Genomic DNA, 15,279 nt, shown 5'->3' with positions numbered 1-15,279 from the left:
CTTATTAGCCGTTGTGTGGTAAAGTGAGAAAATTACAGCCCTTTTTGGCGTGTATTAGTGGGAAAAAAATATATATATTATTTGCCGTTCAGTGGTGCAGTTATATGTTCTAAAGCCCTATTTGGCGTGTATTAGTGGCACAAAAATATATATTATTTGCCGTTCAGCGCTGCAGTTATATGTTCTAAGGCTCTTTTTGGCGTGCATTAGTGGCAAAAAATTTATATTATTTGCCGTTCAGCGATGCAGTTATATGTTCTAAAGCCCTTTTTGCCGTGTATTAGTGACAAAAAATACATATTATTTGCCGTTCAGTGGTGTAGTTATATGTTCTAAAGCCATTTTTGGCGTGTATTGGTGGCAAAATAATATATATTATTTGCCGTTCAGCGATGCAGTTATATGTTCTAAAGCCTTCTTTGGCGTTGTGACACAATGAGGGGAATGGTCTGGGAAAACAGGTATTTTCCTCACAGCGTGAGCTGCTGGGCTGATTTGTAGCCAGGTGGGGTCAAATACCGGACTGAATTTTTATTGCCGGTCTGGTTTTTTGGCAGCACCTGGCTGTCCTTAAATAGGCAGCTGGGCTCAGCAGCAGGATCTCTGTGTTGGGATCTGAGGCTTGGTGCCAGGTTGGAGGGCTGAGACCCATGGGCCAAGGAAACAGGCCCCCTAAAGCCTGCCGTGGACTGCTGGAGGCAGAACTGACATCAAGGTGACTGTTCTTATATGAACATTCCAATTTGTGTGCAGTAACAACAAGTTGTACTTTCCATTGTGTGTGAAGTAAACACCAAGACTGAAAAGTGACGCATTGTTTTGTGCATTTGCCTCAAGTGTGAATAAAACACTGAAGTTTTTGCATTAAGAACTTGTTTTTCGCCTCTGTACTGCCTCCGCTTACCCTATCTACCAGATTGAAACCCCACAGCGTGTATTAGTGGAAAGAAAAATGGCTTGTGTGGTGAAGTAAGAAAATTACTGACTTTTTTGGGGTGTTTTAATTTCCTTTTTATTTATTTATTTGATGTAACAGTATGTCAGACAGAGAAGTGCCAGGCCCTGCACCGTGGAGTGTCAGAAGCCTAAATGTTTTTGGCACAGGTCGCAGCAGAGTAAGGCTACTTTCACACTTGCGTTGTTCTTTTCCGGCATAGAGTTCCGTCACAGGGGCTCTATACCGGAAAAGAACTGATCAGGTATGTCCCCATGCATTCTGAATGGAGAGTAATCCGTTCAGTTTGCATCAGGATTTCTTCAGTTCAGTCGTTTTGACTGATCAGGCAAAAGAGAAAACCGTAGCATGCTACGGTTTTATCTCCGGCTAAAAAAACTGAAGACTTGCCTGAATGCCGGATCAGGCATTTTTTCCCATAGGAACGTATTAGTGCCGGATCCGGCATTCAGAATACCGGAATGCCGGATCCGTCCTTCCGGTATGCGCATGCGCAGACTGAAAAAAAGGTGAAAAAATAAATGCCGGATCCGTTTTTGCCGGATGACACCGGAAAGACGGATCCGGCATTTCAATGCATTTTTTCGACTGATCAGGCATTTTTAAGACTGATCAGGATCCTGATCAGTCTTACTAATGCCATCAGTTAGCATACATTTTGCCTGATCCGGCAGGCAGTTCCGGCGACGGAACTGCTTGCCGGATCTCTCTGCCGCAAGTGTGAAAGTAGCCTAAGGGGACATGGCAGCAGGAGTCGTAGCGAGTGGCCTAAGCTCCCGGTGTCATCTAGGTGTCGTGTCTTGACCAGCAACCCAGCGGTTCTTGAATGGTTGACTCGGTCATCCACTTTGTCCCAAGTGAAATCAGACACCCCCAGGCAAAAGTCGGTGAGTTCGTCAGACACAACCCTTAGTTGGCATGGCCTGGGAGCATGCCCTGTGCTCTCACCTGTTCTCAACCTGCCTCTGTCCTTTTCTGTTCCCTCAGCCAGACAAGTATTATATGCTGTGGGCTCAGCTCCACTATACAGCGAGGACAAGCTACTAGAGGACAGTCAGCAGCTACTGGCCAGCCAAGATGTGGCTTCCTCTACTAGGTGGGCAAGTAGTGATGAGGAGAGTGGCATGGGAGCTGGTGTTGCGAGCGGTCAGGCTACTGACCCAGAGACCGTTGAGGAGGACATCGGTGACATGCCGACAGTACTCGATGATGATGATGTAGCTGATCGCACATGGGAGCCGGGTGAATTAGGGGCTTCATCATCATCATCAGGAGAAGAGGGTGGCAGCTTGCCCGTGAGGCAGCGTTGGAGCCAGCAAGTCGCTAGTGTGGCCGGGAGTCAGCAGGGTGGCAGCAGTGGAAGGTCGGGAGCCAAACATGCCCAGGGTAGACCATTCGCTTCGCAGGAGCCTACCTGCACCGGAAAGTAGGGGTTCACGGAATCAGCAGTGGTAGCAATCAGTCTGTGCGGAGTGTTGGGGGTAAAATCACCTACTTTGCGGTGTGGCAGTTTTTTGTTAAGCCGCCGGAGGAGGTGAACATGGCCATTTGTAGAATCTGTGGGCAGAAGGTGAAGTGTGGCCAGGGTGCCAATGTGGGCACCACGGCCCTGCGTCAACATATGCAGCATCACCATAAAGTGGCCTGGGAGAACAGTGGCTCTGATGTGGTGGTGCAGTCTGCCACAGCAATGGCTGCATCACTCAGTGGCACGCACCCGATTTCAGGCAGTCAAGGCTCCACCACCTCAGCCGAAAGGAGCTGTCTGTCTTTCCCATCATCTGTTGGTCCTGATGCTCCTGCTCCTCCTCCTAGTCAGTCATTCCATCAGCAATCAATCACCAAAGCGATTGCCAAGAGACAACAGTATGCGTGCACTCATCCAACGGCGCAGAAGCTGAATGTGCTCCTGGCCAAGTTGCTGGTGCTGCAGTCCCTCCCTTTCCAAGTGGTGGACTCTGCACCTTTCACAGAACTGATGGCTTGTGCCGAGCCGAGATGGAGAGTCCCAAGCCGTCATTTCATTGCCAAAAAGGCAATACCATCCCTGCACACACATGTAGAACAGAAGGTGGGCCAGTCCTTGCGCCTGTCGGTGTCTGCCAAAGTGCACGGCAGCGCCAACGTGTGGAGCTGTAAATACGGTCAGGGACAATACGTATTCTTTACAGCCCACTGGGTGAATGTGGTTCCTGCACAGCCACACCAGCAACTTGGCCAGCTGACGCTGCTTCCGCCTCCATGTTCTCACGCCTTTGGTCCTGCGACAATGTCCACCTCTGCCTCCTCATCCTCCACCGTGTCCTCAGCCTCCAGTGCAGGGACAATTCACAGTGCCCCTCCAGCATACCACATGTGCAGGGCACGGTGGTGTCACGCTGTTCTGCACCTTAGTTGCCTGAGCGAATGGAGTCACACAGGAGAGGAACTGCTCCATGTCCTTCATCAAGAAATTTAACCCTGTCTTTCGCAATCGCCACGACAACTCAAAATCGGAACCATGGTTATGAAAATAGGAAGAAAATGGTGTCGGTGCTGCGTCAAGGAGGGCTGAGCCATGCGCCCTGCATGGCACACGTGTTCAATCTGGTTGTCAAGCAGTTCCTGCAAGACATCCTAAAAATTGCCAGGAAACTTTGCATGCACTTCAGTATCTCATACACCGCAAAGCACACCCTCCTTGAGCTGCAGCGGCAGAATGGCATCCCCCAACATAGGCTGATATGCGACATTTCCACCCATTGGAATTCCACCCTCCATACTGTATGTTCGACCAACTATACGAACAGAGAAAGGCCATAAACGATTTCTTGATGATCCAAGCAGATAGGAATACTCCCCTGTGTAACTTTGATGTCAGCCAGTGGCAGCTCATGCATGACACTTGCCATTTGCTCAGGCCCTTTGAGGAGGCCACGTTATTTTTCAGTCGCCAGGACTACGGGATGAACAACGTCATTACACTGCTTCATGTTGTGGAACAGATGCTGGTAAATCTGGCTGGTCAGGGGACGGGAGATGTGGCACCTAGATCTCACGGCCACATGAGCCCTGTGGGGGCTGAACTGGAGGAGGACATTGGAGCACAAGCAATGTGTAGCCAAATGGGTTGTTTTTCTGTACAGGTAACAGGAGAGGAGGAGCAAGAGCAGCTAGAGGAGCTACAGGGCGATTAAGAAAACTAGGGAAAGGACCCAGACACAGTATGCAGTGGAGATGGAGGCAGGGAGTCCCTCCGAGTCATTTACACAAATGGCCCAATGCATGCTCACTTGCTTGCGTAGTGCCAGCCGAATTATCACCATTCGGTAGAGGGGTGACTTCTGGCTTTGCACCTTGTTGGACCCTCGATACCGGTCTAAAATAGGGGCCTTTTTTTACACCCGCTGAGAGGGAGGACAAACTGAACTACTATAGAGACATCCTATGTAGTCAGTTGGTCCTGCCTATCTGCACCATCGTCCATCCTCTCGCAGGACTGACCGGGGTGCCCTCCACGCTCCCGATGCTCTGCCATGGCTGCTGTGGCAGGGTGAAGGGGTAGGAGCAGTTCCAGCTCCATCAGCAGCAACTTGAGTCTAGAGTCGCTAATGAGCAGCTTTATTCACCCGCCTAGTTAAGAAACTACGCACCAGCCGCAGCTAGACCTTGAGCAGGACCTGAACGACCAGGTGGTGGCATACTTGGACAGCACCCTGCCACCCCACATTGAAGATCCGCTGGAATACAGAGCAGCCAAACTGGATTTGTGGCCGTAACTGGCAGAGTTTGCCCTGGAAAAGCTGTCCTGCCTGGCCAGTAGTGTGGCATCAGAGCGGGTGTTTTGTGCGGCAGGGGGCATAGTTACCCCAAGAAGAACTTGCCTTTCCACCCAAAATGTGGAGAAACTAACCTTTGTCAAGATGAATCAGCCAAGATTTCCACCCACCAATGCCTGATGCATCAGACTAGATCATCCATGGTGCCACACCAACACTTTGTGACAAAAAAGATCAGTTTCTCGTGGCTACCTGCTTCAGCTACTATTCTGGTGCTGCCACCTGCCTGATGCCACACATCTGATGCCAAGTGCTCTTTCTTTCACCCACCATCTTCAGCTGGTACTGGTATTGCCACCCACCTCCCCACTCTCTCACCGGGTCACTCTGTGGTCTCCTGATGCTGATGCTACCTCCACACTGTCACATTGCCACTCTGTGTTCTCCTGATGCTGCTGTCACCTCCACATTATGTCACCTTGCCACTCTGTCATCCCCTGATGCTGCTTCCACCTCCACACTATGTCACCTTGCCACTCTGTGGTCTCCTAATGCTGCTGCCACCTCCACACGATGTAACCTTGCCACTCTGTTGTCTCCTGATGCTGCTGCCACCTCCACACTATGTCACCTTGCCACTCTGTGGTCTCCTGATGCTGCTGCCACCTCCAAACTATGTCACCTTGCCACTTTGTGGACTCCTGATGCTGATGCTTCCACCTCCACACTCTGTCATTGTGCCACTCTTTGGTTTCCTGATGCTGCTGCTACCTCCACACTGTCATTGTGCCACCCTGTGGCCTCCCCCTGATGCTGCTGCTGCAGCCACCTCCACACTCTGTCATTGTGCCACCCTGTGGCCTCCTCCTGATGCTGCTGCCGCCACCTCCACACTCCGTCACTGTGCCACTCTGTTGAAACCTGATGCTGCTGCCACATCCACACTGTCATTGTGCCACCCTGTGGCCTCATCCTGATGCTGCTGCTGCCGCCACCTCCACACTCTGTCATTGTGCCACTCTGTGGCCTCCTCCTGATGCTGCCGTCACCTCTACAATCTGTCATTGTGCCACCCTGTGGCCTCCTCCTGTTGTTGATGCCACCTCCAGACTCTGTCATTGGGCCACTCTGTGGTCTCTTCATGCTGGTTCCACCTCACCACTATGTCATAGGGCTACTCTGTGGACTTCTAATGCTGTTCCCACCCTCCCCACTTAATGACTGGGCCACTATTTTGCCTTTCGGCCTGGCTGACATCATCATTTACTTGACCCTTCTTCTGATCTGTCAGAAGGAAGGAAAAATGAGACGCACAACAGATCCTGTCTATGTAACAGCTGTAAGTCCTGCATGAAATGGAGTGGGTACAAAACACAGAAGACATGCAAATATTCCATTCACGTGTCCTCTCTGTTTTGGATCCACACCTGTTTTTTTGGGCTTTAGCAATACTGCTATGGATCACTGACCAAATGCTGACCGAGTGAAGGCGGATGCTCCACAGACAGGATCCGTTTTTTGGGGGTTATTGTTCTGACAGATCAGAGCAAGGGCAAAATAATCAGTGACAACAACACAAACTTACTGCTGACACCCAGCGTTTAATAGAACAGGTTCTGTAGACATCTATGTGGAATCAGCTGCCGATGGTGTAAAAGGAGTGCGCTTCTTCTTGACGCTAACTTTGACCTGTAAGGCTGAGTTCACACTTGAGTTATTTGGTCAGTTTTGGCCCTGTAACTGCCCAAATAAGTGAAGTGTACAGTGATTCTAAGAGCGACGCCTGTTATCTGCATGTCATACTGACTCACAGTATTGTTTTACAACCACAGCAGACTCCCTATGCGTGTTACTGCAAGGCACAGTGTTCTACACTACTAGAAAAGCTCTCTGCAGTCAGGAAATAGCCGTTTTTAACACGATTTGCCACAAATAAATTCGGATTGAACCAAATTTTTTCGAAAAGTTCTGCGAACCAGCTGAATAACATTTTTGAGAAATTCACTTTTCTCTAATTATCAGTCATGAGAGTATTTTCCTTTCCCCTTTCTACATTGGTCAAATTATCCTGGAGACTAGCAACAAAATTAGTTGGAATGTTCTTACCAAAAATATTTTAGAGATCCATAAATGGGATGACTAAAATCTCAGTAGTAGCATTACCTAAGATGATGTTCTAACTTTCCTAACAGTGTTGTCTTCTGTCAAGCTAAACTCAGCACACCACCATGGGTAAGAAAGTTGCTGTGATTGGTGCCGGTGCCAGTGGACTACCTGCAATTAAAACCTGTTTGGATGAAGGTTTAGAGCCAACATGCTTTGAACGGAGTGACGATATTGGAGGACTCTGGAGGTTCAAGGTACTTTCATACATCATTTTCTTTTACTGGTGATATGCTATTGATTCCCTTAATGAGGTACATTACATACATCAATGTTACATTGACATAACAGCCATTAAAACCAAGACAAATGGAAAATAATTTTAGTTTAGAAGGGATTGTCTCGTATCCAACCGTTTTGAACCATCATAAACTTAAGTGTCTCCCTTTCTCTGGTTTAGGCTTCATGCCCTTTTAGTTTTGTAAGGCTAATTTCACACTAGCTTTAAACCCTTCCAGCAGGCTGTTCAGGAAACAGCTGGAGCACCTCCAGGCCCCATTGACTATAATGGGACTCAGCAGAGACCGGGCCTGTTTCCGGGATGAGTGCCGGGACTCTGACAGACAAAAAACTGTGCTTATGGAAATGGATGTGTATAAAAAAGGTCTGAAACATTGGGAAAATATTGAGGCTATATCACGGTTGCAATGATGCTACAATTTTATCACAACTCCATGTGATGCTAGAGGTATTTCATGTTTTCAGAATTTTAGTGATTCAAACCAGACAGTTTAAAGGTTAGGTTGACCTTTGCAACCATTTCTTTTTTCTTTTTTTTTGCTCCAATCTATCTAAAATAGAAAAAAACAACTTTATGTTCTAAATGTACAGATCTACTGCAGACTTATGTGTCTCCATGATTACAGACTACAAACAGACCCTGTACAGTCCGATCTTTCAGTCCTACTTTATTTCATGTGTCACCTGCTGCTTGCTAACATACTGTACATTTGGATAAGAGAGACAGATGGAAGGGATTATGACTTCAGAAACAGTGGTTAGTCTTGGAGAAGACTCACTTTCCAGAGCGACATTTCTGGTTACTTTCTTTTATTTCTTTGGCAAAGTTTTTTTTAAAACGGTCATTGTATAGTCAAAGTGTCAAAGACATGATTTTGCCTTGTAATTATTAAAACAAATACACCAAGTACTGTATCATTTTTGGAATGCTATGATCTACTTTGGTATGTCCAGATGGGTTGGTAAACTTGCCAGAAGCACCATCTATAAACAGAGTGCCACAGAACCTACTAAAGTCACAAAACAGTAAGTTAGAAATGAAAAAACCAATACTCTGCCCTGTACATAGGAATCTAATGGAATATACTGTAAAGGGGTATTCCTATCTGTACATTTTTGCTATAATGATAAGGATATACAATAAATGTCTGATAGGTGCAGGTCCCACCTCTGGAACCCTGCTTATCCTAAGAATTGGACCTCGTTGTGAATGGGCAGCATTACTCGTGCTTGGCTATTTTCTGAAGTCCCATATCAGTAAATGGATGTCCACCTCTCCAATCACCACTATGGGACTTCAGCTATTTTCGGTGGTTCAATTGCAGTAAATATAGAAAGCCATGAAAGTCCAGCTTGCTCCCCATTCACGATGGTGCCCTATTTTTTAGAGCTGAACCTATCGAACCTACCTATGTATGGCATGTCCTATCAATATAGAGTAAACAAATAAAAAAGATGAATATCAGCTCGCCACACGGAGAATGTAGAGGCTAACCAGCTGCAGGAGGAGAACAATGTCCGGTGCAAGGAGAGTGTCAGGTCAGCAGGGTGACTTGCAGATAAATAGGACAATTTCAGCACCAAGAACTTAAATTAAAATCCACTTTTATATCAATTTTTTTAAAAGCTCACCAACACAGACTCACTCAATACTCACTTCAAATATTACCCTCATAATAAATTTACCCCAATTTGTTGCAGATTTTTGTGAAGCCCAATTTTTCCATGGATTGCAAAGGGATGACATAATCTACACTGACATCTGCTTAAAAATCCACAATAAGATCTGCACCAAACAATTCACCATGCAAACATCCACATGAACCTAAAGATATTGCATGTGCAGATTTCAGTGAGGATTTTACCACCATGTTTGAGGGCACCTTAGCACAATACCATGGAGTACAACGTTTTTAATAGTATCATTATAATCTTATTTATTTTTTCGGTGTAGGGATTTTTCCAGGCTGAAATTGCCATTTGTAAACTAGGTCTCCATAGGAACCCCAGTTACAGAGAAAAACAACTTCTGTGGTGGCAGCAGTCACTGTTAGAGCTGATCTGGGTTCTACCATGCCTGGAGAATACTCCAAAGAACACACGATTGCCAAGTCCATTAGAAGCAGTGGTATTGCAGATCTGAACATTTGACTGAGCAGATATGTGAATATTTTCCATTCCAGAAAGATCCTGAAGAAAGCAGAGCCAGCATTTACAATTCAGTTATTATCAATACATCAAAGGAAATGATGACGTACAGTGATTATCCTATACCTGAAGATTATCCAAACTACATGCATAACTCTAAAGTGCTGGAATACTTCTATCAATATATAAACCACTTTCAACTTAAGAAATATATCAAGTTCAAGGTAATAATATCAGTTGCAATAAGAATTACCTACTTTTATGGACTGTCGAGCAATTTACGAACCATTGGCAACCCTATACCAAAACCTTAGATAGAAAAAGCCAAACACAGTCTCTAGTATATATTTCAAAGTGATCATTTTTGGACATTTTGGCAAAGGAGAGATAGTAACCCCCAAATCCTGACTTAGGCCCCTCACCCAGTTAAGGCTACTTTCACACTTGCGTTGTTGGATTCCGGAAGGCAGTTCCGTCGCCGGCAAGCTGTATGCAAACGGATATCATTTGTAGACGGAGTGTTTTTCCAGAACACTTGGGGCCGGATCCGGCATTAATGCATTTCAATGGAAAATAATGCCGGGTCCGACATTCCGGCAAGTGTTCCGGAATTTTGGATGGAGAAAATACCGCAGCAGTGACTGAACTGAAGACATCCTTATGCATACTGAACGGATTGCTCTCCATTCAGAATGCATTAGGATAAAACTGATCCGTTTTTTTTCTGGTATTGAGCCCCTAGGACGGAACTCAATACCGGAAAAGTTTAACGCAAGTGTGAAAAAACCCTAAGCCAGTACTCTCTGCTATGCACTGATGAGGAGCAATCACGAAACAGCTGTCTGCAGGTAAGGTGCTGGCTTATTTAATATTCGAGTCATGTCTCATGGCCTATTTAAAGGGTCGAACATTGACTTATAGGATAGCTGCCTGATATCTGGTGGCATCCTTTTATTGGACATTGATTTACTCTATTTTGTTAGCATATGGGAGCGGTACAATGACTTTTGCATCCAAAGCAATTACTCTACCAAAAAAAATTCAATCTATCTTTCTATTGAAATTTAAAAAGACAATGGGGTTTCTTTGTAAGGACCTGGGGGCTTAAAACCCTGCCAAATGGTAGAATAAAGGAATATACTCTCTGTTTGTTTTAGTCATTCAGAAGGGCCAGGACCAGAAGTAGGCAAAAGTAGGTGACTGCCAAGGGCACCACTTTGCTACATAGTGTATTGAAAGCAATTTTTGCAATGTTGCAGAACTTAACTTTCTAACCAATGATCTCTACCATCAGTTCATTAGTCATAGAGGCAGTCATTTGTAAAGGAGACCTAGGGAGTGATGAGCATGGTTAACATTATTCACTGTTCCTCACTCTCTGGTCTACTTACATTCTGAATGCTAGTACTGCACTGGGTCATAACACCATCCAGTGTCTGAGTACTGTGGCCCCTTCAAACAGCTGATTAGTGGAAGTTGGACTCCCCACCTGATATTGATAGGTCATCAATTCTTAACTCACAGAAAACCTATTTAAATAAAAATACTGAAAAAATAAAATAAAAATTATATTCACATAGATGTCGTTAGATATACCAGATGAAAACAGTCTTGTCCCTAGGGGATGGGGGTGTGGGGTATGAAATAAAATGGAAGGACTAAAGCAAGGGTACTCAACTGGTGGATCGGGGTCTGAGTTCAGGCCGTTGTGGCCAGATGTCCGGACCCCTCCTCTCAACTGTATCTGTGCCCTGGGGGAAGTCGTCGGCTCTCTGCTTCACTGTTCACCTGCCACCGGTGATTTGGTGTCGGCAAGCACGATGCGATAATGTCATCATGCCTGCTGCACTCAACCACAGGCAACACAGCATAGAGCGAGGGTCTGCGCCGCACTGTGCTGTCTGTGGCTCAGCACAGGGGGCATGATGACATCATCACATTGCACGCATCATTCTATGGGGGTTCAGAAAAGGATCATACTGCATGGGGACATTAAGCAAGGCATCATATGGCGAGGGGAGGCACTAAAGGAGAATCATATTGTGAGGAGGCACAAAGGGGGCATCATGCTGTGAGAGGAGACACTAAAAGGGGCATTATATGGTTAGGGGAGGTACTAAGGGGGTATCATATTGTGAGAGGAGGCACTAAAGGGCCATCATACTGTGAAGGGAGTTACTAAGAGGACATCAAATTCTGCAAGGAGGCACTATGGAGGCATCATATTGTGAGATGGGGCATCATACTCTGTGCGGGACACTAAAAGGGCATCATATTGTCTGAGGGGCACTAAGGGAACATTCTTATTGTGTTGGGGCCCTAAGGAAATTGTGGGGAAAAATTGCCGTAGAGCAGTACACACCACTGTTGTTCCTCTGTAAAAAAATGTTTTGCGCCTTGGACCTTCACCCAGAAGCAGACCCAGGTAGGTGGAACTTTACAAAAAGTACTTGAGTACCCCTGGACTAAATGAAGAAGCTTATGGTGCTAAGTGGGATCTAAATTGTGGAGAGTTTAGAAGGTCACCCAGTGAAACCATATTCTATGTAATTTATTGTGGGTGTATTTTTTTTTATCTTCCTTTACTAGACATCCGTTTGCAGTGTTAAGAAACGTCCAGATTTTGCAACTACTGGTCAGTGGGATGTTACTACGGAACATAATGGAAAACAAGAGACACATGTCTTTGATGCCATTCTGGTGTGTGTTGGTCATCACACATCTCCAAACCTACCACTTCATTCCTTTCCAGGTACAGTGTCAACCCAGTATATTGTTTTACAGGGTTGTGTTAATGAGTTGTATAGAGGTTAATAATGTTAGTGAGGTGGCAACTGTCCAAAACTAGGTGCTGATGCTGGTGTTTCGAATATTACGCCAATAAGTTGGATAGATATTGGATTATCCAAAGATAATTTATACAAAGGAAATGTAGTTGTGAATTTTGCATTACTAGTGCTGTATGTCAACTCAATCTGCCTATGAAATCAACCCTTTCCTATTGGCAATAGTTTTAGCAGGATAAGCAACATTTTTGTAATTAATGTCACATTTTTTGAACTTTTTTCTTTCTATTAAAAATATCATATAATCATATAACAGACACAATATAATTTAGACATGATACACATAAATCAAGAAGATCTAAGTGTAGACTATTAGGGTCTTGAACTTTTTTTTTCTGTCTTTATAAATAGTCTTATCTAATGAGAATGAAGGAAATATTGGTTTATTTGAAATACACTATTTAGGTTGGACAAAAGAAATAAATTACGTTTTAAAAATAGAAGCCGGTTTTATTCTTTCTTAGCAAAAGGTGCACACGTTCAGTACCTAGGTATTTACGATATATCATAGGGATGGCTGCTAACGTGGACAACGTGTAGTTCCGACATCTATTTCCGGTGATGGAGCTACTGCAGAACAGCTGGTTGGCAGGGGCGCCAGGAGTTGGATTCCTGCCAATCTCATGTTGATGATGAATATAAAAATCCTAGAGAAACCCCTTTAGGAAAAAATAAGCACTTTTATATTTACGGTACTTGTACCTTTTTACACTTGTTTCCATGAATCCTTTTATATTTTTCAGATGTGTGTTAGCATATGGGAGCGGTACAATGACTTTTGTATCCAAAGCAATTATTTGAAAATGTGCCCCCACTGCAGCCACTAGCTCTCTTCTGTCATCCAATTCCATAGAAAGGGAAGCACTAGTTACACACACAGAAAAAGATTATTCTCGTGTGACAGGTGCAGTTTTAACATACATAGACACTCGTTGGTCCTCTGATACAGTACCAAAGAATTTTAAATACACATCATTTTCTTTTTCATTTGGAATTGCGCCATCTCCTCTTAGTGGTGCCCTAGTTGTCCTCTTGCTACATCTACCACTACTCCTGAACCATGCATATAGTTGCCACCACATATGCAATCATGGTAACCATGCTACAATCTCACATCGAGTGAAATAATCAACCCCGGCCATAATACTTTACATTATTGTGGTTCCAAGTGGACATTCTTCTATAAGTGCTGACAAGTTTCTGAGGCTTGTTGCCGAGGAGCCTAAACAGAAGATGCAATATAGACAAGATTTATTTTAAAACATAGGGGGTAATTTAAAACGCCGGTCTTTATAACCCCTATATGTGGCGGTAGATCTGCCAAAGTTATGAAGAGGCGCAGGCCTCTACATAACTTCGGCGCATCCAATGCCAGTCTAAATGTAAGCCAGCTTCCATTTTCTTCACCTAAACCAGACGTACAAAATGATAAATGAGATGGGCCTACCGGCCCGTCCCCTTCCCCGCCCACTTTTTTAGACGTGCTGTGAGCGGGGAAAAGTCACGGTTAGTTGGGCCTCAATCTGTGCCTGAAAAATGCCTAATATAGTATGACCCCCATACATTATTGAATTTTTCTATTTGCAGGAATTGAAAAGTTCAAAGGCCATTACTTTCATAGTCGTGACTACAAAGCACCAGAAGAGTTTAAAGACAAAAAAGTAATTGTGGTTGGTATTGGAAACACAGGCGTTGATCTGGCTGTGGAACTCAGTGGCGTGGCTAAACAGGTGAATGTGAAAAGGGAAAAGGCCATCAATTAGTGGTCCTTGAGTACAGAGTGAGGGTCTCTGATCAACAACCAGTGGCTCTGTAGCCACGTATGACTAAGATTTGAGTGACTTGTGATAGGATATAAAAAATAAAATGGCTGCCCACCATTATACATACAAACAATAGAGCTAAGAAATGGGGATCATTCTAAATAAAACTGGTATAATACCTACTATAAATGAGTCAATTGAGCTTCCATTGACTCATTTATAGTAGGTATGATACCACTTTTATTTAGAATGATCCACATTTCTTAGCTCTATTGTTTGTATGTATAATGGTGTGCAGCCATTTTCATTTTTCTAATCATGTTTGCTTCATGGACATGCACCTGTGATTCTGAAGGATCTAGTCTAAATTTTCTTGTAGTTGTGATAGGATATATCGGTTATGAGCATGTGGACTGACCACAGTACACCACACATCATCAACAGTATTGTAGATATATCCTATTCCTTAACCGCTGCCAATTTGGATTGTGTGAAATGTTATCAATGTGCTGAGTGCCAAATTTCATGGTATATTGATTGAGTTCCTAATGTTACAAAAGGTCGGGGACTTGTAGTATAAAGCGTGAATCTAGATTGCTAGGGTTTACATTCACATCCAGTGTTACTAATTTCAATGTGAACTCATTGCCACCTGATATTCTAGGAACAAAGGTCTCATGGGTCCACCAGATTATCTGACTTTCTAGAGTTTGGCTATTGGTCAACCATTTATGTAGCCGTTAAAGGGTTTCTGTCATGGGAAAAATCGTTATGTAGCTGACTGACATTAGCGATGTGTGTACATAACAGTGTGTTTGTTAACTCTCTGCCTGCCGCCGTTCTCTTAAAAAACAGACTTTTATAATATGCTAATGAAGCCTCTAGGTGCTATGAGGGTGTTGCTGCAGCACCAAGAGGCTCAGTCTACTCGCCTTTTGGCACGCCCACGTCCACTTGATTGACGTCCTTCTTCTCCGCATTGTCCTCATAATCCCGCGCCTGCACCATCCCGTTTAGTATTCGGCGCAGGCGCAGTGAGTGAAGGATGCTCGGCTGCTGCCAGGCAGGCCTGCCGGGGAGGCCTGTTACGTAATCGGCGCAGGCGCAGTGAGGAATCTGGCAGCAGCCGAGCGTCTTTCACTCACTGCGCCTGTGCTGAATACTAAACGGGATGGCGCAGGCGCGGGATTATGAGGATGATGCGGAGAAGGACGTCAATCAAGTGGATGTGGGCGTGCCAAAAGGCGAGTAGACCGAGCCTCTAGGTGCTGCAGCAACGCCCTCATAGCCCCTAGAGGCTTCATTAGCATATTATAAAAGTCTGTTTTTTAAGAGAACGGCGGCAGGCAGGGAGTTAACAAACATACTGTTATGTACTGCTGACATTAGAACATTGCTGATCTCAG

At 44.8% G+C, this 15,279-nt stretch overlaps 1 protein-coding gene across 3 annotated transcripts in view; it reads left to right on the top strand.

Annotated features, from left to right (window-relative positions):
- Positions 1–15,279, top strand: part of LOC120978546 (flavin-containing monooxygenase 5-like) — an 87,241-nt gene that overhangs the window by 47,286 nt on the left and 24,676 nt on the right. The window contains exons 2-6 of one of the 3 annotated variants that reach the window (XM_040406749.1): positions 2,874–2,877; positions 6,894–7,073; positions 9,300–9,488; positions 11,854–12,016; positions 13,698–13,840. In XM_040406749.1, the coding sequence (XP_040262683.1) occupies positions 6,942–7,073; positions 9,300–9,488; positions 11,854–12,016; positions 13,698–13,840 (627 nt within the window). In that variant the 5' untranslated portion in view covers positions 2,874–2,877; positions 6,894–6,941. The remainder of the gene's footprint in view (positions 1–2,873; positions 2,878–6,893; positions 7,074–9,299; positions 9,489–11,853; positions 12,017–13,697; positions 13,841–15,279) is intronic. The other 2 variants (XM_040406748.1, XM_040406750.1) reach the window with 2 other exon arrangements.

Source organism: Bufo bufo, chromosome 9 (genome assembly GCF_905171765.1).
Source record: "Bufo bufo chromosome 9, aBufBuf1.1, whole genome shotgun sequence".
Lineage (NCBI taxonomy): Eukaryota > Metazoa > Chordata > Amphibia > Anura > Bufonidae > Bufo > Bufo bufo.
This window is presented reverse-complemented; position numbering and strand designations above follow the sequence as displayed.